Below are 24,151 nucleotides of genomic sequence, written 5' to 3'. Positions count from 1 at the left end.
GAGGAGCTGTTCCACGGAGTAAGGAAAACAGAGAAGAAAGCAAACAAACGTTGGACTTTGGCTGAGGATGCAGTAGGGCCATGCACTAGTCATCCGGGCCATGCACTAGTCATCCGGTCCCCTCCCCCCTCCCCCGCCTCCGTGCCCAGGTACTAAGGGCTCTGAGCTGGGCACACATAGAGGACACGTCTGCCCCAGAGGCTCCAGAGACAAGAGAGCAATTGAGCCCTCGCTGTCAGATTGCAGAACATCATGGTGATGTACAGCAGAGGCCGACACATTTTAATGCGCTTCTAGCTGGATCTGGTGACTGCTTGTGCATATCCTCAGTAAATGGGCGCTCAATATACTGTCGGCGCGTCACTTTCCAGCATCTGGGGTGATATGATACGTTTGTGTACTGTATAATTTGGTTTTTATATTCACCTATTGGTGATGCGACACACTGCAGCCCGTGTGTTTTCCATTCATTTGGGGATTTTTCATTTTTAATGAATTGCACTCCTGGAATCACATTGGTTCACCATGAAAAACAACGGCAGTCAGGAAATAAATAATTCACTGTAATTCACAGTCAGCTCTGCATGCTTTTGCCAGGATTCAGTTGCAAATTAACACATATAAATGTAAAAAACTTTAGATAAATCTTATAGCTGCCAAGTGGGAAGAAAGAACAAAGGGTATGAGATATTATTCATGCTACGAGCCATCTGAAGAATCTTGCAGATGTTTTATCTGCGTTTTTGAATACTTTATGTTAGAAGTAAAATAAGATATATGGCGTTTCGAATGAGATTGCTGCTGAAGTTTTTTGTCTCCCTCAGAACCAAATTGCTTGTGCGGGTCAGGGGGGATAAAAATGCACATAAATTACCTTATTTTTCATTTCTCTTCAATACTGAGATATTTTGTAGTGCATATGTGCTTCCACGAGCATTTCACACACCCCCATATACTTGGCTTGTAGACAACATCTACAATAATCTTCTTTTTGCTTTTGCTAATACATAATAAATGAAGAAAACCTAAAAGAAAAGCACCAATGGTCCCATCTGTCCTTTATGTTCCCCTCAGCCTCGGAGCTTAAACAATCAAAACAGACACATTTAGCTGAGGATGTCCCCTTTAAAAACACATTTTGCTCCACTGATGTCTTCTGATCACCTGCCACAGGCGGAACATGCGCGGTGGGTGAGCAGCAGAATCGAGAGGATGGACAATCTGTTCCATGGAACGTGACGGAAGTAAAAAAAAAACTGTTGGGTTTCAATATAAATGCTTTAAAATGTTGTATCGGAGGTTTCAATGACTGAAGTTCTGGAATAATTTGGCTTTAAGTGAAGCTTTAAATTGTATTTCGCTCAGCTGGTGCACAAGGCCTACCTGTTATTTGTGTAGTCGTAGACTGTACGGTTTATGCAAGGATCATTGCTTTATTGCCGTCTAATTAGGATTTTATTTTGTAAAACCTGCCGGAAGCGACCGTCTTGGACTGTGAGCAGTAGTAAGACAGAGACCCCCCTCACGGAAAACTGTGGTAACTGTGGTGTACGTACAGCTGCAGAGATGCGCGACACAGAAAAACAAGGCGAAATGAGGGACACGGAAGGACAGTAACCGCTGGCACACAAACCAACCTGAGACGCTCCGAGGCACCGAGGGACACCGTGTCCGCTGCGCGCTTTGGACATAAAAACGCGGGGGAAGGCTCGGATCCTACATCCATCCGTCTACGGGAGGTGGTGGTGGTGGTGGTGGTGGAGGGGGGGGGCGGGAGGGGTCGATCATGGGGAACGAAGCGAGCCTGGAAGGAGGCGAAGGGCCTCTGTCCGGGCTACCGGAGGGGCTGGCACCTGACGGGAAGGGCGGCTTCGTCCGGGTCCCCGAAGGGACTCCGGTGGACCTGGGTGAACTCAGCGAGGAGCAGCGGAGGCAGCTCGCCGCGGCGATGTCAAGGGCGCAAGGCAGGCAGCCCGGAGGCTCAGCAGCTGCACGAAGGCAGGGCTATTTACCAGCATATATATATATTTATATATATATATTTTTTTTGATGCACCTAAAATATGTACACATGTCAAGGGTGTGATATGTGACAGGTAGCAAGAGAACGAGTGGATGCGGCGTAGTCGTTTAAAGCATCGTTTGTAAAAATACTATAAGGAAGCCGAGACAGCTCGTTTACGCCTGTTTGTGATCACTGGAATGGATAATCAGGGACATCTGATACTATGCATGGCAACAAAAAAAAATGAAACGAAAATGTAAACTAATGCCTGCCGCTTTGAACGTTGTGCATCCTGTTTTGCACGGATGCGAGATCCTTTCCGCTGCTCGAGGTGTGAAATCCGTCTGAAATGGTGAATGGTTTTATGCCACGGTTTGTCCCTCCGTGAGATCAGAGAGTAAGAGACACACCTCCAGTATTTGTGCGAAATTTTCGAAATGCCTGCTGGGTATGAAATTTCTCGGGCCAAGTGTTTTTTTTTTCTCTCCCCGGAACCAAACGACGCTCAGCTAAAATAATCCGCTTCAGTTATCAGCTGTGTAATCGGGCTCTAATATTGCCAATCAGTCCTCACATTATTTCGCATATGTTGTATTTAAATCGGTTAAATGTGCTGTGTTGTGCTGGGGGAGCTGATGAATGGCTTCCAATGGAAAAAACAGCTCCGTTATGCTACAGATGTGCATGCTACCCATATAATAGTGAAATATATTGCGTTATCTGATATAATGGTCGGTATCGCAAATTGGCCACAATTGGGGAAAACATGTTATTTATATCTAAGCCAGAGGTTGGGGGAGGGGTATGTAAATATTAATATGACTATAAATAGAACAGCAGTGTTAATGCCATCAGGCTAGGCTTCCCTCCTGCTGCTTTCAGATTTTGTTTTGTCGGATTTTATTCTTTCGAGTCTGGTCGCTGTCCGTGGTGCTGAAATCCACTGCGAATAGATTCGAGGGAATTTCAACACTGCTGCTTACAACGTACACAATAACAAAACATCGGCACATTTATCCGTTGGTGCATTTCTCGAAAGGTTCCGTTGACTTTCACGCTCGTGCCGAGCAGTGTGTGTAGGTTGCTTCTCAGTCTGAGCTAACAAAGAGGTCTCAGATTACCCTCATGGAGGCAAGCTTTTCCCTTTCTATCTCAATGATCTACTACACTCTGTGTCATTCAGCTGTATTCACTTTCCTCTGAGCTTCACCCCAGGGCTGCTAGCTACACACTCTGAGTTCACTGATGTGTTGAAAAGGCCCTGCGATTAACAAAGAGCTAGTTCTATGGTCTTAATTTAGCACGATGAAGCTCCAGCAGAAGCAGAGGAGTTTGTCAACATACCAAACAATATTTTTTTAAATGGCCAAAGCACATACATTAAAAATACTAGATTACTGATACATAGTTAATGTATTTCAGACAGCACGTGTGATGTCTGAGTATCCAATAGTCTAATAGAAATATTTGAACAGACAGCAAGATGTCGCTTTTTTTGTTATCCGTTTAATGTCAGCTGATCACTATCAAACTAATTGCATTTGAAATATCTGGATCGCTAAAGTTTCATTCAAGGTTTGGCGTGTTGTTTTCATTATGGTACTATGTCAGCTGTTGAGTCATAGATTTGGCTTTTTCATACGCTGCCAAAGTAAACATAAATCCATCATAGCAATAAAAGCACTGTTAACAAACAACTGTCTTATCTTTTTCTGTTTTTCAGAACATCAGTGTCTGATACCCATGAGCGTACCCAGCTGGTAGGGGCCTCCAGAGGCCCTCCAGGTCTCAGTAAAAGTCGAACTGTAGACGCCTTCAACCAGGGCCCGCCGGGCAAGCCCTCACCGGGCCGCAGCCCCTCGTCCCTCAGCCTTTTTGAATCCAGATTCCGGCAGGAGCCTAAAAACCCAGAGACCAAGTCATCAGGCATGTTCGGATCCAGCTTCCTCAGCGGGGCCAACCCTCTCAGTGCTGTGTCGTCTATGACCTCCTCTGTCTCCTCTTCCATATCCTCTATGGGCGATACTGTCAACATCCCCAAGTTTGGACTATTCGGGGATGAGGAGGATGGAGATTCTTCTACATCATCTGAATCCAAGCAAGGAGTAAAACCACCAGGCAAGGGCCCTCAGCAAGGGCCAGGCCCTAAGGGACCACAACAGGGAGGACCTCTGAAACAGGGTCAGGGCCCTCCTGGACAAGGGCAAAAGCCAGGTCAAGTACCCCCTGGGCAGGGACCAAGGCAAGGTCAGGGACCTCCAGGCCAGGGTCCTCCAGGTCAAGGACAACCTGGGCAAGGACCCAGACAAGGTCAGGTACCACCAGGCAAGGGGCCCAATGCGGGTCCGAGTCCTCCTGGCCAAGCACCCAAACAAAGTCAGGGACCCCCAGGTCAGGGGCCCAATGCAGGTCAGGGTCTTCCTGGACAAGGACCCAGACCAGGTCAGGGGCCCCCAAGCCAGGGGCCCAATGCAGGTCAGGGTCCTCCTGGACAAGGACCCAGGCCAGGTCAGGGATCCCCAGGCCAGGGGCCCAATGCAGGTCAGGGTCCGTCTGGTCCAGCATCCTCTGGGCAAGGACCTAGACAAGGTCAGGGACAACCGGGTCAGGGTCCCAAAGCAGGTCAAGGTCCTCCTGGCCAAGGCCCCCGGCAAAGTCAAGGATCATCAGGCCAGGGTCCCAACACAAGCCAGGTTCCTCCGGGGCAAGGATCCCCTGGGCAAGCCCCCAGGCAAGGTCAGGGTCAACCCGGCCAAGGCCCCAAACCGGTTGGCCCTCCCCAGCAAAAAGGTGCATCTCCTCAACAAGGACCGGGGAAGCCTGGGCCACCAGGCCCTGGAGCTCATCCTGGAGAATCAGCAAGGAGCGTAGGTTCTTCTGGTCAGCCGGGGCCTGGAAAGCCCGCAGGTGGACTCTGTCCACTGTGTAAAACCACCCAGCTGAACATCGGGTCTAAGGACACACCTAATTACAGTAACTGCACAGAGTGTAAGAACCAGGTCTGCAGCCTCTGTGGTTTCAGCCCCCCAGACTCAGCGGTAAGCTTGGCTTTTGTTTTTCTTTTTAAAAATTGAAAAGTCTTTGTAATTTCTCCAATGAGCTGCTGGGTATACTGGGATGTATCTGATAATATACAAGAGAAACTATGCTATTGATGTAACGGGTATGAAAGGTCACACATTATTTAATTTTATGTGTGTAAAATATCAGTTTGCCCAATCCACATTACACTGCATAAATGTAATCCTAAAAGGTTATTAAAGCTTTATTCAGACTAAGGTGTAGTTCTTAATCAACATCATAAAAAAGAGAGAATTCTCAGAATTGGTCAAACTATACTATAGCTATTGGAAAGAATATTATTATTTTTTAAAATATTTTTATTCATTTTATTGAAATAAGAACTAGTATTTTTACTGTATTGTTGAATCCAAGTCACACTAGCCTCAACCAGCATATTGCTGTTTTCTAAACCAAGCAAAAGGAAGAGCATAAGAGCGGCTTCATTTGAGGAACAGAAGGACCATATGGACCCAGGGAATGCTAATAAAGGTGACTCATGTCATGGCCACAGGAAGACACTGTGCCTGCCTGCCAGGACACTCGGTCACACATGTACAGTAAACACTGCTGGGCCATGATTAAAGCACAGCAGAGTGACTGGTTATAATTATACCTTTCATCCCTGGGGGTCCTTTACTTTAGCGGATCGATTAGTCCGGTTATCTGATATTCGTTGGCTTAGAATAATGTCTCAGTTACAGCGGCATGTTCTGTTATAGATAGTGATCACACTGTCAACATTGGCCCTTTTTAAACGCTGTGGTTTGCACCCAGTGGATACTGAGATACGCTGTACATGTAACAAAGAGAACAGCTGTGTTTTTCTGGGATCATGTGCTGTGTTGTCAGATCACAGGCTATACAATGCAACTGTTTACGATTGTCTTATCATTTACAATACCCCTGATAGATGATCTTTATTTTACGCTCAACAAAAAGGGTTTCAATTAGTTATGGTTGCCTGTGTTCATCCTGTAATTACACATGCCATTGATGAACAGTGCGCAAGTCAAATCTAACCCATCTCTCGTGTTATCCAATAGGGAAAAGAGTGGTTATGTCTTAACTGCCAGATGCAGCGAGCGATGGGCGGTATGGATCCCCCCGGCATGACGAAACTCAAACAAGGCTCGGCCCCGCCCTCGCCCCAGAGACAGGCCCCGGGCAAGCCTGGCAAGCTGCTGATAAAGCAGCAGAGCACAACCGACCACGGGTTAACGCCACCAACCACACCGAGGCAGAAATCCCCGGGTCCTACTTCTCCCGGACCACTGTCCCCCGGTTCCTCATTGGGGGGATCCCCCAAGATTGACCCCAAGACAGGCAGACCCATCCAGCCGAAGTCCAGTCCACAGCAGTCTCCAGCTAAAGCCAAACAGGAGTCCAGCTTTTTTGGGGGCTTGGGAAGTATCAGTCTGGGAGGCTTAACCGACGCCAAACCTCCGGCGTCTTCCTCACAAGCTTCCGAGTCCGTCACAGGGAAACTGTTTGGTGGGTTTGGCGGCTTGATGGAATCGGCAAAGCCTCAAGCGCAGGCCGCGCCGAAGCAAGAAGAGTCGGTGGCCGGGAAGTTGTTTGGAGGTTTTGGAGGATTGAAAGAAACAACTAAAACCCCCGCTGCCGCTTCTCAGATGTTCAGCTTCGGGTCGTCGCTCCTGAGTTCAGCGAGCAACCTCGTCTCTGGGGAGGAGGAAAAGGCAGCGGCTCCGCCACCGGGCTCCGAACCGGGTTCGCCTCTGGATTCTGGCCCCGGCTCACCGCCCGACTCTCCATTCTCTCCTCTCGGGTCTCCTCCCGATTCGGATTCTGCGCCCGACACCCCACCTGCTAAGTCCAAGAAACCCCAGAGAACCCTTTCCGTGGAGCAGGAAGAGAAGGAGCCAGTAGCCAAACCTGCACCTGCACCAGCACCTGCACCAACACCAAAAGAAAGCTGCCCCCTGTGCAACGTGGAGCTGAACACTGGATCAGTAGACACGCCCAACTACAGCTTCTGCACCAACTGCAAGAAGACAGTTTGCAATCTTTGTGGATTTAATCCAACTCCACATTTAGGAGAGGTAAGAACTTCAGTTTTATTAACCCCCACAGATGATTATGCTCTTAACACACTGATCCTATCAGTTATTTGTGCCATCCATCTTGCATAAACAAAATGCCAACACCCTTCGTGGAAATAGGTCACTGTAGAGATAACATCAGGAGTTCTCCGCTCTGCGTTTTTCTCCCCACTAGCATATTACAAAGCACTCTGGAAGAAGGATGGAATGTCATCAGCTGTTCTAAGATAATTAGTTTACCTCAAAGAGAAAGCAACATCATCCGCACAAAATTCACCACTGATTTCCTGCATAATGCCAGTCTCATTACCATCAAGCTTTGTTCCACCGAGAGGTCGGCCAGAGAGATAGTTTAGGTTGTTTCTATGGACTTTAACGCACACTTCACACAATTGACACTTGACTCTGAAACTGAGTACTCAGCGCGTGTGTGTATAAATATATATATAAATATATGACCCTCTCTGTGTGTGTGTCTATTGTGGATGAATGCAGCACAAATGTAATCCTATTGAATGGTCTTTTGTTAGGAAATCGTATGCATGCTTTAATGATTCGCGAGGCCCTTGCATTCTTGCCATTCATTGTCTCAATGACGACGTGGAAACCGAAATCATTGAGCCCGCTTATGTATCCGACGTGTGGGCACGGATTTGCTGGTGTTACCGTGGTGTTTTTTCTTCACAAGACTGCATGAGCTCCACAGAGTAGAAGATGTGTTGCAGAAGATCAGTAGATTATGGGAATATGGTGGTTTCTCAGCAAGCAGGCAAAAAAAAAAAAGTAATTCACAAACCCATTTATTATTACATCCATTGTAACCTTGTTTCTTTTACAGTTTCAAACAATCGTGCATGGTCAAACGAACCGAAGCTATACTTACAGTACGATATTTGATTAAATCCTCTTGACATGGTCATGCGAGTCAGGGCCCGATCACGTGCTTGTCCAGCTCTATCTTGTCCCATCACGTGGGAACTACTTTGTTAGCGGAAGGATGAAGTGTCCCTCTGCTAATCTGCTGGCTATTTCTGGAGTCTTCCGTGAAAGCGAGTCGGACTAAGGCTGGAGGGCCCTCCACCGGATCAATGTAGGGCATGCTACATTCTAATGGGCTAACCACTTTAGTTATACTACTGTACTAATATATTATCATTTATTGGAGAGTAATTATTTCATGATTTCTATAAAGTTCAACAATGAAGGCTCCTTTACCGCTGCTCCCTCACCATCTCAAACACCAGATGGCAGCCATTTGTTTACAGCACTATTAATCAAATACTTCAACATTTTCAGATTATTTTCCTTTCTTGGGCTCCTAATTGCACATGCTTGCTAGGATAATGAGGAGCCGAAGTGCACAATCACTTAATTGAGGCCGAGCATGGGGTGGAAAACGTAATTATGCTGGGGAGATGGGCAACTGAGCCACTGATTGGATATGGATCCTTCAACACCATCTTGTCTTGAAGCCACGACATCAGCTCAGCTCTGTTTTTGGGACCAAAAAGACAAAATCATTGCGTTGGGACATCCGACTAGATCAGAACGAGTTGAACAATGAAGCAGTTGCTTCTGGGAGAATCGCTTCGGGAGACATACCCACAGCACCTTGGTTGAGTCATCCACCCCCTTTACGCACTGTGCCTCGCTTCTGTGTCATTCGCTGTCATAACGTTGGCTGTCAGAAGGGGCTCAATTGCTGACGCATGTGAGTGGGTCATAGTGTGTGTGTGTGTGTGTGTGGGCACTAAGCCGTATGTTTTATTTGCAAGAGCTTGCATAATCTTGGTGTGTATCTCGTTTGATTGACCACATCACTGCGTTATGTGTCTGGAGGTTTGAGAGTAAAAAAGCTTTTTTAGAATCTATTTAGCTTCTAGAAGTCTCCCAATTAAGATATTAGCGTTAAGGCGAGTATAGCGCATGATAACACGTCCGTGTGGAGGCGTAATCTCTGTTTCTTAAAAGGATTTAAAGGGCAACAGGAAGCCTGTCATTTCTATCGAGGCTTGATCCTTGACTCGAGTGTGTAATCCTCATCAATATGAGGCGTAAAAATAGAGACCCAAAAATAAAAAGCACCTACCTCCAGCGGGTCTTTCTCTTTTATGTCTTCTCTCTCTCAGTATCCTTTAATCATTATAAGGCCTATAAGATTAATACCAGTGGTTTTTTTTTTTACTGCTTATCCTCCTTTTACACAGTGTTTTCTTTGTGTCCGACTTACCGTCCCAATGCCTTTCCAACTCTCTCCCTTTGATATAAAAACTGTGCTGTAGACGTGTGTTGATGGCTTCTCAGTGATTGTTACTGTAGATCAGGCTCCATGTCATGTTGCCCTTTACAGTAATGAATGTGCTTTTTTCACAGAGGCCTTATGTAAAATGGGAGAGGCACAAATTAAAGCTTTGTACATCAAGCTGTCTGATAAAAGCTCACCTTTCCTACCAAACTCTGTGGAGCTTTTTGTTGCTTTGTTCCACCCCCTGTGACCTATTTAAGGGTGAATGTGCATGTGCCCAGTTTACTGTCTGTCATAAAAAGCAACCATATCAAATGTGCAATTAAAATAATATAGAATTTATACTTGGTATAGTAGTATACAGTTAACTCACCTTTGGTCAGGGACTATTATAAAGTATTTTACTCACCAAAAGAGCATTGCTGTAATATATCAAATGGTCTCCCTGGCTTTAATTATTAAACACTGAACGGCTGGGGAAAAAAAAAGCCTTTCAAGACTCAAGAACTTGTTAACCTCAAAGACAGGACACGGAGAAGGTTTTAACCAGACTCCGTTCAAAGTGACGAAAGCGCCAACGGGAGTTTGATTTAAAGGTGACTTAAATGTGGCTTTCTTGGCAGGAGGTAATTGGGAAGATTGATAGCGCCATGCATCGCGTCTCCATACAATAAATAGGAAGCTACTGTCAGCTATAATGCAACTTAATGTCTATTTTTAAAACCTGATGGTAGAAAGATGCTAAGCTTACTTGACCTGCAATGCCAAATACTCAAAAGCTCACCATTTATTTTGAGAAGTTGTTTTGGGGTAATGTTGGAACTATGCATTAGGTGAAAGTGTTTGGTTAAGTCACACATCGGTTGTGGTTAAGGTGAAGTTTGTTACCCTGTGAGTTTACTGTGTGTGTCGTTGGCCGGCTTGGTGTCTTTCACATCGTCACCTCCGCGTGGCTTGATGTCCTGACACCCTCGCACTATGTGGCGTTTCCTGTGTCCTCCTCCCTCATTGTTATTCTGCGATGGCGCCCACAGAATAACAAAACGCTGCCATAGTCTGAGCCCTCTTGAGCCTGCACTGGAAGATAAGGCCTGCTCTACCGTCATAGATATAATATAAATATGCATATATATACGCTTCCAGTCTTTGGTGTCATCTTACAGTCAGGGCTCTCTGAAAAACCTCATCCTCATTACATAATCTGTAACATCCTGCATAAACAGTGTAATCCATTTGGTGATATTAATCTACTAGTTTAACTACCCAATGCATTTAAATGCATGTTAGTTTCTATCTGGTCCAAACCGTCCAGTTGCCTCGCAGCTCTGCCATCACATGTCCAGGAGGCCGAAGTGACCTGAAATAGTCACAGCGACCGACAAAACCCCCCCCCCACACACACACACACAGTGGTGGGGAACACAAGCGACTGCAGGGCATCTCTGTCTCTCTAGGCTCTTTTGTGTTGTCCCTCTTTAATATTACCTCCTTTAAAAGAGTCCTTTTTTTATTGCACCAGGCAAACCACAAAGTCCCCGACAAATCTGCTTTATAAGGCCTGTGATGGGTGTTATTTTTTGTGTGTGGGTGTAATACTCTGTATGGTCTCAAGTCATTTTGTCAATGTGGAACGGTGTGAATGCTGGAACCAGAGAAATATACTGAACATATTCATGTTTTGCCTGAGGGATTGTAAACACGGGGTAAATGAGTGGTGTCCTGTTTCCTCTGTGAACCAGGTCCAGGACTTTATTCAAACGGGGACAAGTGGTTAAAAAATAAAAATAAATAAATTACTGCAATTGAAATTAAGTTCCCTCAAGCCCTGAAGACGCTTTCTTTTCTTCTCCTTTTTACCCAACTAACCCTCCAGCTCCACTCTCGAATGATTTCCAATCACCCCCACTTTCTAATTCACTGGCGCTTGTTGCATGCTTAGCAAAGACATTTCAGCCACTGATCCTTCAGCGCCAAGAAGGGGGGGGGGGGCCAAGACGTCACGTGATGCATGCACTGTGGAGACGGAGAGGCAAGGATAAGCAGGCGGAGACACACAGACACTCGAAAAAAACACACGCATTCTGGCACCGGCCTCATCTAGTTAGCACTGCAGGCTGTTGTATTTACATCCTGACAGTTGCTGCTCTCCCCCTCTCGAAAAACACGCTTCCCTAGAGCGGCGAGGGAGCTTTTTATCGAGTTGAAAGGGAAAAGTCGGCTTGTTGGATGCAGTGTCTGACTGACCTTCTCCTTAAAAATTGATATTCAATAGGTGCGGAGAGGACATTTCTTTAAATAATTCCCATGGCTTCAATAACCCGAGAGAAAAATAAAAAGTTGTGCGTTTCTTCATCATCGGACAGAAAATGGTTGGACTGACAGATTGAGAGAACTAGACACGATCCCCAGTCACAATCTGACCATTTTTTTTATTTATCTACAAATAAATAGCGAGGTGTGAAATCACCGAATGCATAAATGCATCTTAGCTGACAAAGCATATACAAACTCACAACCAACGCGTTCAAATGTAAGGTGGGGGAAGGGGAGGCCCAAAACCGATGAGAGAAAAGACAAGATATAATACTGTGAGACCCAAAGAGGAGTCCCAACAGGGAGTGAAAAGGGTGGGGGGTGTCACAAGGGATATGGGTGCCGGAAAATGCTGCCGCAAGCGGTGCAGCCAATGACAGCCTGACTGCCTCGGTTTGCCGTAGCGCTCGTGACTTGCGCCTTTGAATCACATTCACAGCACCCACGGGTCAAAATAATAGAATAAAAGAGAATGAAACATCTGGCGAAGGGACAATCGTAACATACATACAAGTAACTGATATTACTCCTGCCTTGAGTAAATAAATTAAATGAAAAAAATATAATTAACTCACACGTAATACATGTTTTAATTCATCGTTTTTTATTCACTTTTTATTTTTTACAACAATTGCACATTTTGTAAAGAATTGACACGCTTTCATGCGATTCGACGTATTATTTTAGGCCCTCTCCTGTTTTTATTGTAGAATATGTATATGTACATGCATGCACCATACATTACATTCTGTGAAAACATGCAGTAAATGACACACATGGAACAGCAAATGTTCATAAACAAAACAAATGTACCGTGTGGTGAATGTATGGCCTTGTGATCGGATGTAAAGTATATTTTTCCACATAAAAAGCAACAAAGACAAATACAACAAAACTAAACCCAAGACAAAACAAACAGACTATCATCTATTTGTCCCAAATGTCCATATCTTAACACCATTTGACCTGCAAGTCTCCAAAGCCCCGCGGCTATCATCAAATATTGATGGAACCGTTAACCGTTAAGAATTGTCTGGGTCGACTGAGTCGGAATAAAAAAAAAAAGCTGCAGTCGTGTCCTTGGAGGAAGTTTGAGGAGGAGGCAAAGTTGTTCGATGAAAAAGAGAGACGGAAACACTCCGACTGAATCTTTCCCCCTTCGATCCGGTGCAGGCTGTTTGAGGAACGTCATGCGGGGAGAGAGGGTGGAGGTCGTCATTTTCCTTTACGAGGTACTTAAGCCTTTCATCCGGGTATATTTATGATATCAACAACCATCAAAAAACTCATCTCCGTGGATGTTGCTGGGTGTCAAATTTTTGGGTACCCATTTACATCCGACGCTGAAAAATGTCCTTGGAAGAAGCCGATTGGCTAGATAGAAGCGAGTGACTCCCCCCCCCCCCCCCCCCCCCTGCCTCTGTGAATCATCCACACCGCTGTTCGCACAACTCAACGCAGCAGACACGCAGCAAACCACACGGGGATGTCACATCTTATTTGACGGCTTGATTGTTCCACGACAATCCAAATGTCTTGTTTGTGTTTATTTCGATGCAAGGCTGCAAGGTTCCCGTCCCCAATAGTATAGACCCTTCGGATGCTGATTGGTGTGGTGAAGTGGAGCTTTTAACGACAGGGCTGTAACCAAGGAGATTTGTCACTATCATTTCATTCATATATTATATTAGTGTGGCTTTGTAGGTTTTTTGGTTGATTGATCCAGATTGAAATATCTAAAAACTATTTAATCAAGCTTTCAGATCCAACGAGTGCTTTCGACGTGTTTTGTGGCCAAATACCTGTAGAAATGATGACAATCCGCCCCGCTGCACTTGGCATGCTAATGCAGGAAGACGATTTCAGGGCGATTGCTGAAAGACGTGTCAGTATGGAGCACATCGCAGACGGCCACTGAGCAGTACTGCGTTACGTATATAGGCCTTTACATGGAGCGTGCCTGTTGGGATGTGTTGATAAAGCGTGTGATGACAAGCTTTTTCTTTTTTTTTTTAACTCACTTTTTATTTAGTTTTCAACAACGTGCATTTTCAGACAGTTGACACATGAAATGGCCGTCACGCCGACAGAAAAGGGGAATAAATAATAACGAAGCTCTGGAGTAGCTGCAGCTGACCTGCTGTCTGACTGTTTTTATTTGATTTTTTTAGCTTTTGGTATCTGGCGGACATCTCCGTGGCCCTCGGTGCCTGGGCTCTGGTTTTAACCGATAAGGCCATCAAGCTGGAGAAACTCCCATCTCGAGTCAGATGTTGATAGCGGGCGCTCGCTCACGCTCTTGCTTCTGTGCCGTGTCCGTCGTCAAGTCTGAGGATTAAGTGGATTCCTGTCGAGTCGGGGATGTTACTCACTGTCACGTCAGCGAATCTTAGTGTAGGCATCGCTGTCGGTTTCTTACTTGTTTTTTTGGTGGTATCCTTCTCTTCTTCCATATGTTACAAACTTCTTCTATTGTGTTTTTTTCAAAGTTTGCTTACATTTTTACACTATTTATCAAATACAATTGGAAAGAGAGGGTTACAGGAAGATAGAAGAAAACAGTATATGGAGAAGAAACCCATCGACAGATCCATTTCTTTCTTGCAATACATTTAATATCTTTTTATATTTGAGTTGGGTTTGCAGGTGTGCCAATTGTTCACTTTTTGTTGTTCAATCATTAATCACAGCAGTGCCACTAATGCCTAAATTACCCCTGACTTTGCATTTCCTCAGTCATCTTGTTCTATCCTCCTATCCTTTATTTCTTTTTTTTCATATACGCATGAATGGTATTCGTGTGTCTATGTGCATGTTGCATTTTCATAAAAACCAGGCACTTTGATTGTTTTACACTTTTATAACCACTTACTGCAAAACCGCACCGGATGTTGAAGTCCAATAACAGCTGCACCTCTTGAACTTTAGCCCTCAGCAGGCGCTTTTGGTATAGTTTGGCTTCCCCACAGCCGGGTGTTTAAGCTGGTACTTGGGAATATACACGAGAAATAACCTCGCCATGACGGGACAGTTTCAGCATAGCTCTGAGATGACAGATTAGAGCGGCTGTGCCAACAAGGTATTTGTTTCCTTCCATTGGAAGCGGCAGCGCTGTTGAGATTTGGGTGAACATCCCAGGTGGTTTTAAGGAGGATAATGGTACTCAAAGAATAAACAGCTGTGATGTGCCTCAGCATATTAATAGAGTTACTAAATCAAATGCTTTGGGAGCACTGCATTTTGCGAAGCATGTTTTCAGTCTTATTTAGTTAAAAACAGGCTAAAGATAAGTGTACATTCTACCACCTCATGCTTACTTAATCATTTTACAGTTTGCTTCATGAAATGTCTGCACAGGCTATACTTTCTGTCCCCTTGTCATGCACTATGCACAGGCCTTCTCTCAAATCCCCATTACATGTCAAAGCATTCCTTGAAGTAGATGACGCTACACTAGTGCCTCGTCCCAGTAATAAATTGTTTTTCTTTTTGTCTTACAGAAAGAATGGCTTTGCCTCAACTGCCAGACTCAAAGAGCCATGACGGGCCAGCTTGGAGACATGCCACCTCCGGCCATGGCTCCCCCACAGAAGCAACCACCTTCTCCTGCTCCTTCTTCCACCCCTGCCGCTGTAGATAGCAAACCTGTAGTAGAAGCATCAGACCTAACCCCACCAGCTCCCGATACCAAGGTAGTACCAGAAACCCTTCCCACACCTGATGCATTAATGTCCCCTCATCAGGATTCCTCTCTTTCCGTTAGTGCCTGTCCTCCTGGCAGCGCCTTGCAAGAAACACCACAGTTAAACGAGCAAAAAGAACCAGTGGCAGCTGAACCAGTATTTGAGCAAATGATTCACCCAGAACAACAAGCTTCACTTTCAGACAGTGTCGTTCAAGGTCCCCCTCCAGTCCCAGCAGTCAGGCAACAACAGAAGAGCTCTGAGGAAATCGCAGAGACAGAATCCGCTGCTGCTGCTGCCGAACAACAAAGTGAAACTGTCAGTGAAATACCAGCAGTTGAGCAGCAACAGAGTAGCTCAGGAAAAGCACCAGAGGACCACCCTCACTCTGAGACACACATATTTAATGTTGAGCAACAAGCGCGGGGTGCACCTGTCAGTGGAATAGCCGCAGCTGAGCCACAACAAAGCGCCGCTGAGAATGCTGCAGAGGACTTTTCACCCCCTGTGGAAAGCGAGACACAAAATGTATTGACTAGAACAGGTTTAGACGAGACAGCGGCCCCTGCTGAGGTAGAAACGGAGCCAAATCCCCAAACTACTCCGAGTGAGGCTTCTGCTCCCATGACAGTAAATGAGAAAGTGGATCCCACTCCAGGAAAACTTCCCGATGTGACGACTAATTCAGATGAGCCACAACCGGCCTCAATCCCAACCGTCACTCGGGAGGTCCCTCTTCAGCTTGTTCCAATGCCAGCTACACATCTAAACGATGAGACGATAACACAGGTGGAACATGCACAGCTGAATGATAACCCCCAGATAGATGAAGCACCTCCAGCATGTCAAACTCCGTCAGATGGAGTAGACGCAGCTTTTAATGCGGAGCAATTAGAAATCCATAAAAAGCTTGGGCCTGGCAGTGTAGCACCGGAAGTCAAAAATGATAAAGATGATGATAAAGAAATAAAAGTAGAAGCAGAAACTATGAGAGAGGCTGCGGTCTGCGTTGAAGGTGCTCCTTCACCTGCAGTTGAGGTTGCAGAAAATGAAGCTTCTGTTGACAATGTTGAAGGACCTAAACCTGATGAGTCTCAGCAAGAATTAAAACAAGAGACAGAGAAATACAAAGAATCTGAGAGTTCTTCAGTAGTGTCTGACAGCAAACATCTGGTTTCAGCTGCAGAGGAGAAAAGCCAGGTTAATAAAGTGGAAAACAAAGCTATAGTTAGAGAGGAGGAACCCAGTCCTCTTGACTCAGCAGAAAAGTCACCTCATGTCGTTCTAGGAGAGATCAAAGCTCCAGAGGAATCCATAGAGGAGAAACCCAGTGAATATGACGTTTTTGAGAAATTAATTATTAAAAGAAGAAAAACAAAGGAGAAAATACATGATGAGACAATTGTGAAGGACACTGCTGAAGAAACAATAATTGAGGAGAAAACTGTTGAAAATGTAGGCATTGACAATACATCATCCAATGGAAAAGCCTTTGAGGGTGAGGGGGTTCAAAAGACTGCAGCTGCAGAAAAGGCAATTGATGTAAAGGCGGACGAAGGTAAATCTTTGGAAGAAGAGGTGGTTGAACTGGATCAAATTGAAAAGGAAAAAGAGCAAAAACCTCAAAAGGAGAGCGTGGATAAAGAGGAGTCAAGTCCCGCCCTCCCGCCTTTTCTGACAGATAAGATAGGACCAGAACCACCTGCTGAGAATAGCATGGTAGAGACAGTTTTATTGCAGGAGAAGTTAGAGGAGAAAAAAAAGCTGATGGTCAGGGAGGAAAGTTTTGGGCACAGAGAGGAAAAGCAGACCCCGATAGATACAATACCAGAAGGAAATGATCAATCTGCGAAGGCAGTGGTTCCTTTGGTTGCCCCTCCTCCGGAATCTCAAGAGCAAGAAAAGGTCAATTTTATGGAATCCAGGCAAAGTGGAGAGACGGTTTCACACTCAGTTGTCTTAAATGAGATGCAGGTCAGAGATAGAGCAGGTGAAAAGAAACATGTTCGAGAAGACACTGAGGCTTCTTCAGAAAATAATAACTATTGTATTGCTAGAAATCAACATGAAGGAGAGAGAGAGACGTCAGCCGTTGATGAAAAACCACTAGAGAATGTTGCTGAGCAAAAGGTGTCAATCAAACAGAAGGAAGAAAAACTTGAAGAAAAAATGGATGATTCACAACCTGGTGCTGCCAACATCCAGGAAGTTACTTCAGTATCAGGAACCAGCTTATTCTCTGACAAAAATGACAAGACACAGTTTGATGTAAGAAAGACCACAACTTCAAAGAAGGATGAAGTATCAGATACAGCTTTAGAAAATGGAGATGTGTCTGAATCAGTAGCTCCAGTCCTTCCAGTAGAACCCGAATTCCCATTGTCTGTGGTCAGTGAGCATGTCAAAGGCCTGAAGGAGGAGAACGCTTACATGGAGGAGAAAACAGAGGTTGTAGCTCTGGGAAAGCGTTGTGAAGAAGATGCAGTTTCTGAGGTGACCTTAGTGTTAGGAAAGGAAGTGGTAGATTACATGATAATCTGTCATATAATTTGCTTTGACTGCTGTATTTAAAAAATGTATATATAAGTCCATGTGATTTTCAGTTATATGGAAATGGAAACTAAAAATTGTACCATATTGTACCATATTGTCGGAAAAATTCAGTTTTATAAAATTGAATAGAATTGTGTGAAGTTATATTTCATCTCCATTTGTTTTTTCTCAGGACTGTACTCACATATACACATGGTTCACATGTAACACATTAAAAAGATCCCAGTTTAGATATTTGAATTTCCCAATAATGGTTTCATTTCAATCCAACAGGTGAAAATGGCAGAGACCATGAAAGAGCCTGGAGAGAAAGAAATATCTGCCAAGGACAACGGTCCCACCAGCCCATCTGACCTAGCCAAGCTGGAAAGCACAGTCTTGCCCATTCTTGAGGCCAAGACACAACCGAAGGAAGATGAGGAGTCACTAACAGACACCCTAAAGACCAGACGTAAATTACAAGTGCTTCCTCTCTCACCTGACTCACCCAGCTCAGAAGATGACCGGGGACTTTCTGAGAAGAACGCCAAAGGTACCACTAAGAAAAAGCTTCTTGTGCCTATGGATGTCAGGGCAGATTCTTTCGATGATAGCAGTGAAAGCTTTGGGAAAGAAAGCCCGATATCTGGTGATGATGAGGAATTTATCCGAAAACAGATTATGGAAATGAGTGAAAATGAGGATGCTTCTCCGTCAGATGAGGAAAACCTCATCAGACGCAAGATAAGGGAGAATGAGAAGAAAACAATGGAACAGAAGACGACTGAGGGTGTAGAGAGGAGTACATCAGGAAAAGCCAGGCGACTAACCAAAAAATGCACCATTAGTCCCGATGACGAAGAGGATAAACAACTACGTGGCTCATCCGATAAACCTGATATAAACAAAGAGGAGGAACAAGAACTCAAGGAAGGGAGTGGTACCGGAGTCCGCAAGTTCCGAATAATGGAGCTGAACTCAACCAGCAGCCCTCTGCATATACCTAACGATGATAAAGAGCCGGAGATGGAAAGCCTTACAGACTCTCCAGATGATCGGTCTAGAGGTGAGGGATCATCCAGTCTACATGCATCCAGCTTCACCCCTGGGACATCCCCGACATCCCTCTCATCACTGGATGAAGACAGTGACAGTAGTAGTCCCAGCCATATCCATTCTGGTGAGGGTAAACAACACAGGAAAGCCAAACACAGACAACCTGGTCAAACGCTGCCAACTATTGAAGACTCTTCTGAAGAGGAAGAGTTACGTGAAGAAGAAGAGCTGCTCAGGGAGCAAGAAAAACAGAAGGGTTCGGGGAAAAAGTCCAAGAAAGACAAAGAAGAGATTCGAGGCCAGAGGAGACGAGAGCGTCCAAAGACACCCCCGAGCAATCTTTCGCCCATCGAAGACGCCTCACCAACCGAGGAACTCAGGCAAGAAGCTGAGATGGAGGAAATCAGGCGATCATCCTGCTCTGATTTCTCCCCCAGTGTTGAATCAGATTCTGAAGGATTTGAAATCCATCCTGCAAAGATTGCGGCAGTTCAGAAAACCTATCATCTTCCTATTTCAGTATCTCTACACTCCCCAACAGATGCTCAAAATCCCGATCAACCACAGAAAAAAGCTCTCAAAACGGCTGATGAGGCTTATGAGGAAATAATGCTGAGGGCCAAGTCTCCAACACTTGACAAAGGCAATATTGAACCAGGAAAAGTGTCCCTTTACGGGGGCATGCTTATTGAAGACTATGCCTATGCATCTCTTATTGACAATTCAACAGCTGATACGGGTGGACCGGAAAAGATTAATGTTCCCGCTCAGCCCAAAACACTGAGATCACCAGATGAAGTTTATGAAGATATGATAAAGAAGAGGAAGGAATTCATCCAGCTTGAGGAGGAATATCAAAAGATGCAGCCACAAAAGGAAAGCCCAAACCCAGAAATTGTGTTGCAACCTGCTGAGGACACTTTCTCCAAAAGCACCACAGTCACATTAGGCAAGGATGGGAAGCCATTGTTGGATGCCGAAACTGCCTATGAAGAGCTAATTAAAAGAACTCTGACTCCTGGAACAAGTCCAACTCTGCAGGAGACAGAAGTGGAAGCCACTGCATCTAAAAGAGCTCTCAATCCCATTCCAGACTTAAGGGTTACACAGTGTTCTTCAGGAGAGTTGTCCTCTGATGACGAAAGTATAATTAAAAAAGAGGAGAATATAACTACAGTATCAAACACGCCAGAGGCTTTGGAATCTGAGCCTGTCACAGTGTTTGCAGAGTCCCCGCCATCATCCACATCATATCAACAACCTCACACCACAATCACAGAATCAGAGCTTGAAATTATTGACTTATCGAGTGCACTCCCAAGAACATCAGTCCCGGTAATTGTTAGTGTTTCACCCTTGCCCACAGTCCCCCAGTACACACCCAGTGTTCCTAGCGTAGTGTCAACTACTCCACCTTTACCTCCTAAGCCTTGCATCCTGCTTAGGGCTAATTCTCAGGAAAAAGCAGAAGTACCTGTTGCACCACCACTGCCTCCTCCGACCCCTCCAAAACCTACTGTTTTTCCCAGGAAAGCTCCTGTCCCACTTCCACCTCAGGCTTCAGCAACACAAATCAGGCCAGAGGTGGTGGCTATGACTGCAGTACAAGGGTCACCCACAAGACAAGCAGTTACACCAATGTACAAGCCTCAAGTTCCCCCTCCTGTTGCCCCAAAGCCATCCATACATGCAGGGATTGGGGATAGCTACCGGCCAGGACATTGTGTCAAACCACCAATTGCACCAAAGCCTGGCTCACAGCCTTCTTCACCTGCCCATGTCCCACATTCACCAAGACCCACTGTTCTTCCCACTGGTCCTAATGACGTAGCTTTGAATCTGAGTCCTTCCTCTGAGAGCAAGCTGTTTCAACCCTCCCCAAAGTCTCCCTCTTCTCCAAGATACACCAGGAATCTCCGTGACACATATGTAGTCATCACATTGCCATCTCAGCCCAGCTCTCCAGTAGACAGTCTCTTAACTCAAGCACCCTCTAGCCCCGGCCCAGCATCTTCTTCATGCCACGCTCAGCCCCAAAGCTATCACCAACCACAATCTCAACTTCACTCTTATCCCCAGCATCATCCACAATCAACCCCCCCTCAAACAACCAGAGTGCCTCTGGCATACACACGAGTCACAGAATCTATTGAAAATCAAGAGTTTTGTGGCCCGGAGAAGCATGTATCTAGTTCTTGTCATATAATTGAGGCTATATCTGCCTCTGCACAGCCACCTGTGGTTATGCCTAATCTGATCTCTCAAGTGGTCACCACAGAAGTCCAAAGGACCACTGTCTCTGTTGTTCATGAAAGGACATCACCACCGGTGCCAGCTCCAAGGGCAAATGGTGTCCCAATCTCAATGGAGAAACCTAAGCCCCAATTGCCAGCACAGATCGGACAGGCCGTCCAACCTTCTGAGGTGGTAGATCTTAGGACTATGAAGGTGGACCAACAATCAGACATGAATGGTGTGGATCTGTCTGCTGGCCCAGACTCAAGACGTCAGTCCTTTGCAGCTGACATGAGTCGTCAGAACAGTGCCGTGCAGTCACCTGTGGTCAATCTCAGTGCTGAATCATCCACTGTTTCTATAGTGACTGATAGTATCACCATTGTGACCTGTGCTGCCACAATTGAACAATGTGACAATGTTGACATTGCACAAGTATCTTCAGTTCCCCTTCAGTTAACAAAAAATAAAGCTTTTGAACCTGTTTCTCAAATCATATATCGGCCAATTGATTCTCAGCCATCTAGTCCGTCTGGTATCGAAACCCCTATTAACCTCTCTATCGGATCCATCACAGGCGGAGGTACTTTCCAGACCAATCCTGTCACTATTGCACCTACTTGTATTGCAGGTTATGTTGCCAATGGATTAACTACGGGCTCAACCACTGTGGCAGGAGCCGTTGACCTTAGCACAACAAAACCATTCAACACTCTGGTATCAGTGGATGCTGCTTCTGCAGAGGCGGTCACAGCTGTACTCACAGATGACGATGGCAAACCAGTGGATCTGACTGCAGGAAAAAGAGCTGTTTGCTGTGATGTTGTGTACAATCTCCCATTTGCAGGAAGCTGCACTACTCAGCAAACCACTACACCCCTGCCTGAAGATCGTTTTGGATATCGCGATGACCATTACCAATATGACCGATCCTCTTACGGCATGAGAGGGTTTGGTGGAATCAAACCGTCAATGTCAGACACAAACCTAGCAGAGGCCGGCCTGTTCTTTTACAAGAGTAAGAACAGCTATGATTTCAGTGGTACCACAGAGGGTGCAGTAGATCTTACCTCAGCAAAGATTTCTGATGCAGGTCAGTGCAGTGACATTGCCGACCTGTCACTTAAATGTCACTTTGAACTGCCTCGACTCATTCATGGCTGACCTGACATTTTTTTGTCTGTTTTTTGCTGTTCTTTTTGATTTGCATGGAAAATTATTTTTATATTTTTTTGCCCTTTCATTTTTTGCATGTTGCTTGCATGCTGTTACCGTTTACACTTTATTATTGGATTTTTTTCCCCTTTTTTTCATTATTTGGATAAGGCATGGCTTGCTTCAACATTGAATAAGTGTGCATTGTTTGGACTCATCTGATATTTTTGACTTTTGACAGGTGAAGCTGTTGACTACTCCAAGAAAGGAAGTTATGCAGGAATGACAATCCCACCCTATTCCCAAGCCAGAGTCACAAGCGCTGTTGGAACACTGTTTGGTACAAGCAGTGTCTTGAGGTCATCCAATGGGGTGGTCTATTCCTCTGTTGCAGCACCAATCCCATCCACGTATGCCATTACCACCCAACCTGGGTCCATCTTTAGTACAACATACAACACACTTTCAGGTATGCATACGAGCGATACAATGCCTTCCCTTTCTGACATCCAGAATTTGCCACTTACAAGATCCCATAGTTTTCTCTCCACCATCAACTCTACTGCAACAGTGGAACAAGAAGACGTCCCACTCAATCTGGAAATCTCTAGAAGGGGTAGCACTGTTGTCACAGCCTCTTTGTCCCTTGACTACACTGATGCATCCCTGGATGCCATAGCTGCTTCACTGGAAGCCCTTTCTTCACCCATGGTTCCTGGGGATGGCCAGTATCAGGCAGAGCGTGAGAGACTAGAGATGGAGAAACTGAAGCAACAGCGCTTGGCTGAGGAATTAGAGTGGGAGCGCCAAGAGATTCAACGGTTCCGAGAGCACGAACAACTCTTGGTCCAGAAGGAACTGGAGGAGTTGCAGGCGATGAAGCAACACATCCTGAACCAACAAGAAGAGGAAAGACAGGCTCACCTTATGATGCAGAAAGAAACATATGCCCAGCAACAGCAGCAGCTTGAGCAGATTCAGAGACTCCAAGAGCAGCTGCGCATGCAACTGGAAGAGCAAAAACTTCGTCAGATGTACCCAGGTGGGGACCTACCAGGGCATGGTGTGCAGGAGGCAGTTGTCCTAGGACCTGATGGCACAGTACTATCCCGGAAGATAACAGATAGTGGGTGCCAGACAGATGAAGAGGATGAGGCAGTGAGCAAAGCTTATACAGCAGGGAGGAAAAAGAAAAGTACTAAAAAGAGTGTTGACAGTTGTGTGCAGACTGATGATGAAGATCAAGATGAATGGGAGGCCCAGACGAGAAACCGACAAAGCCGGCCACGCACTGCTCGGGGTGACAGGGGTGGGCATTCAGAGATGTCTCTTAAAGCCCACACTGAGATTTCTATACAAACAGATACAGAAGGCAACATTCGAGTGGACTCCAGGATGGAGCTGTCTGACTCTGAAAGGACCTCGCCAAAGAAACGACCCACCCCCTTAGAAATAGGCCAATCCCCTAACCGTAAAGTTGATTCCTCTACGCTTCAAGCCCCTCCTAAATCTCTCAACGTGCTTTATTCCCCCATATCACCCTGTATATCACCAAGCAAATCCCTTGAGTTTGTGTCCTATGAGAAATCATTGGGTGATACGAGCCCACAAAAGCTAAGAGGAAGTACCGATCCACTGAAAGCCTCTCCAGTAAGTCCCAGGGCACCAAAAGCCATACAGAGATCGATGTCTGACCCTAAGCCCATGAGTCCAACAGGAGAAGAAAGAGCAACATGTGGCACCCAGTATGGTGATACAGTGAGTAGTATACATATCGCTTTAATTGCCATTACATAGCTCACTC

The 24,151-nt window shown here is 45.5% G+C and overlaps 1 protein-coding gene across 4 annotated transcripts in view; it reads left to right on the top strand.

Moving 5' to 3' along the window:
* Positions 1 to 1,757: 1,757 nt before the first annotated feature.
* Positions 1,758 to 24,151, top strand: part of pcloa (piccolo presynaptic cytomatrix protein a) — a 44,520-nt gene continuing 22,126 nt past the window's right edge. For all 4 annotated transcript variants that reach the window (XM_037462239.2, XM_037462238.2, XM_037462240.2 and 1 more), the window contains exons 1-6: positions 1,758 to 1,998; positions 3,729 to 5,043; positions 6,112 to 7,128; positions 15,187 to 15,378; positions 18,196 to 22,285; positions 22,589 to 24,105. In XM_037462239.2, the coding sequence (XP_037318136.2) occupies positions 1,787 to 1,998; positions 3,729 to 5,043; positions 6,112 to 7,128; positions 15,187 to 15,378; positions 18,196 to 22,285; positions 22,589 to 24,105 (8,343 nt within the window). In that variant the 5' untranslated portion in view covers positions 1,758 to 1,786. The remainder of the gene's footprint in view (positions 1,999 to 3,728; positions 5,044 to 6,111; positions 7,129 to 15,186; positions 15,379 to 18,195; positions 22,286 to 22,588; positions 24,106 to 24,151) is intronic.

The sequence above is a fragment of the Pungitius pungitius genome, chromosome 2 (assembly GCF_949316345.1).
Source record: "Pungitius pungitius chromosome 2, fPunPun2.1, whole genome shotgun sequence".
Taxonomy (NCBI): domain Eukaryota; kingdom Metazoa; phylum Chordata; class Actinopteri; order Perciformes; family Gasterosteidae; genus Pungitius; species Pungitius pungitius.
This window is presented reverse-complemented; position numbering and strand designations above follow the sequence as displayed.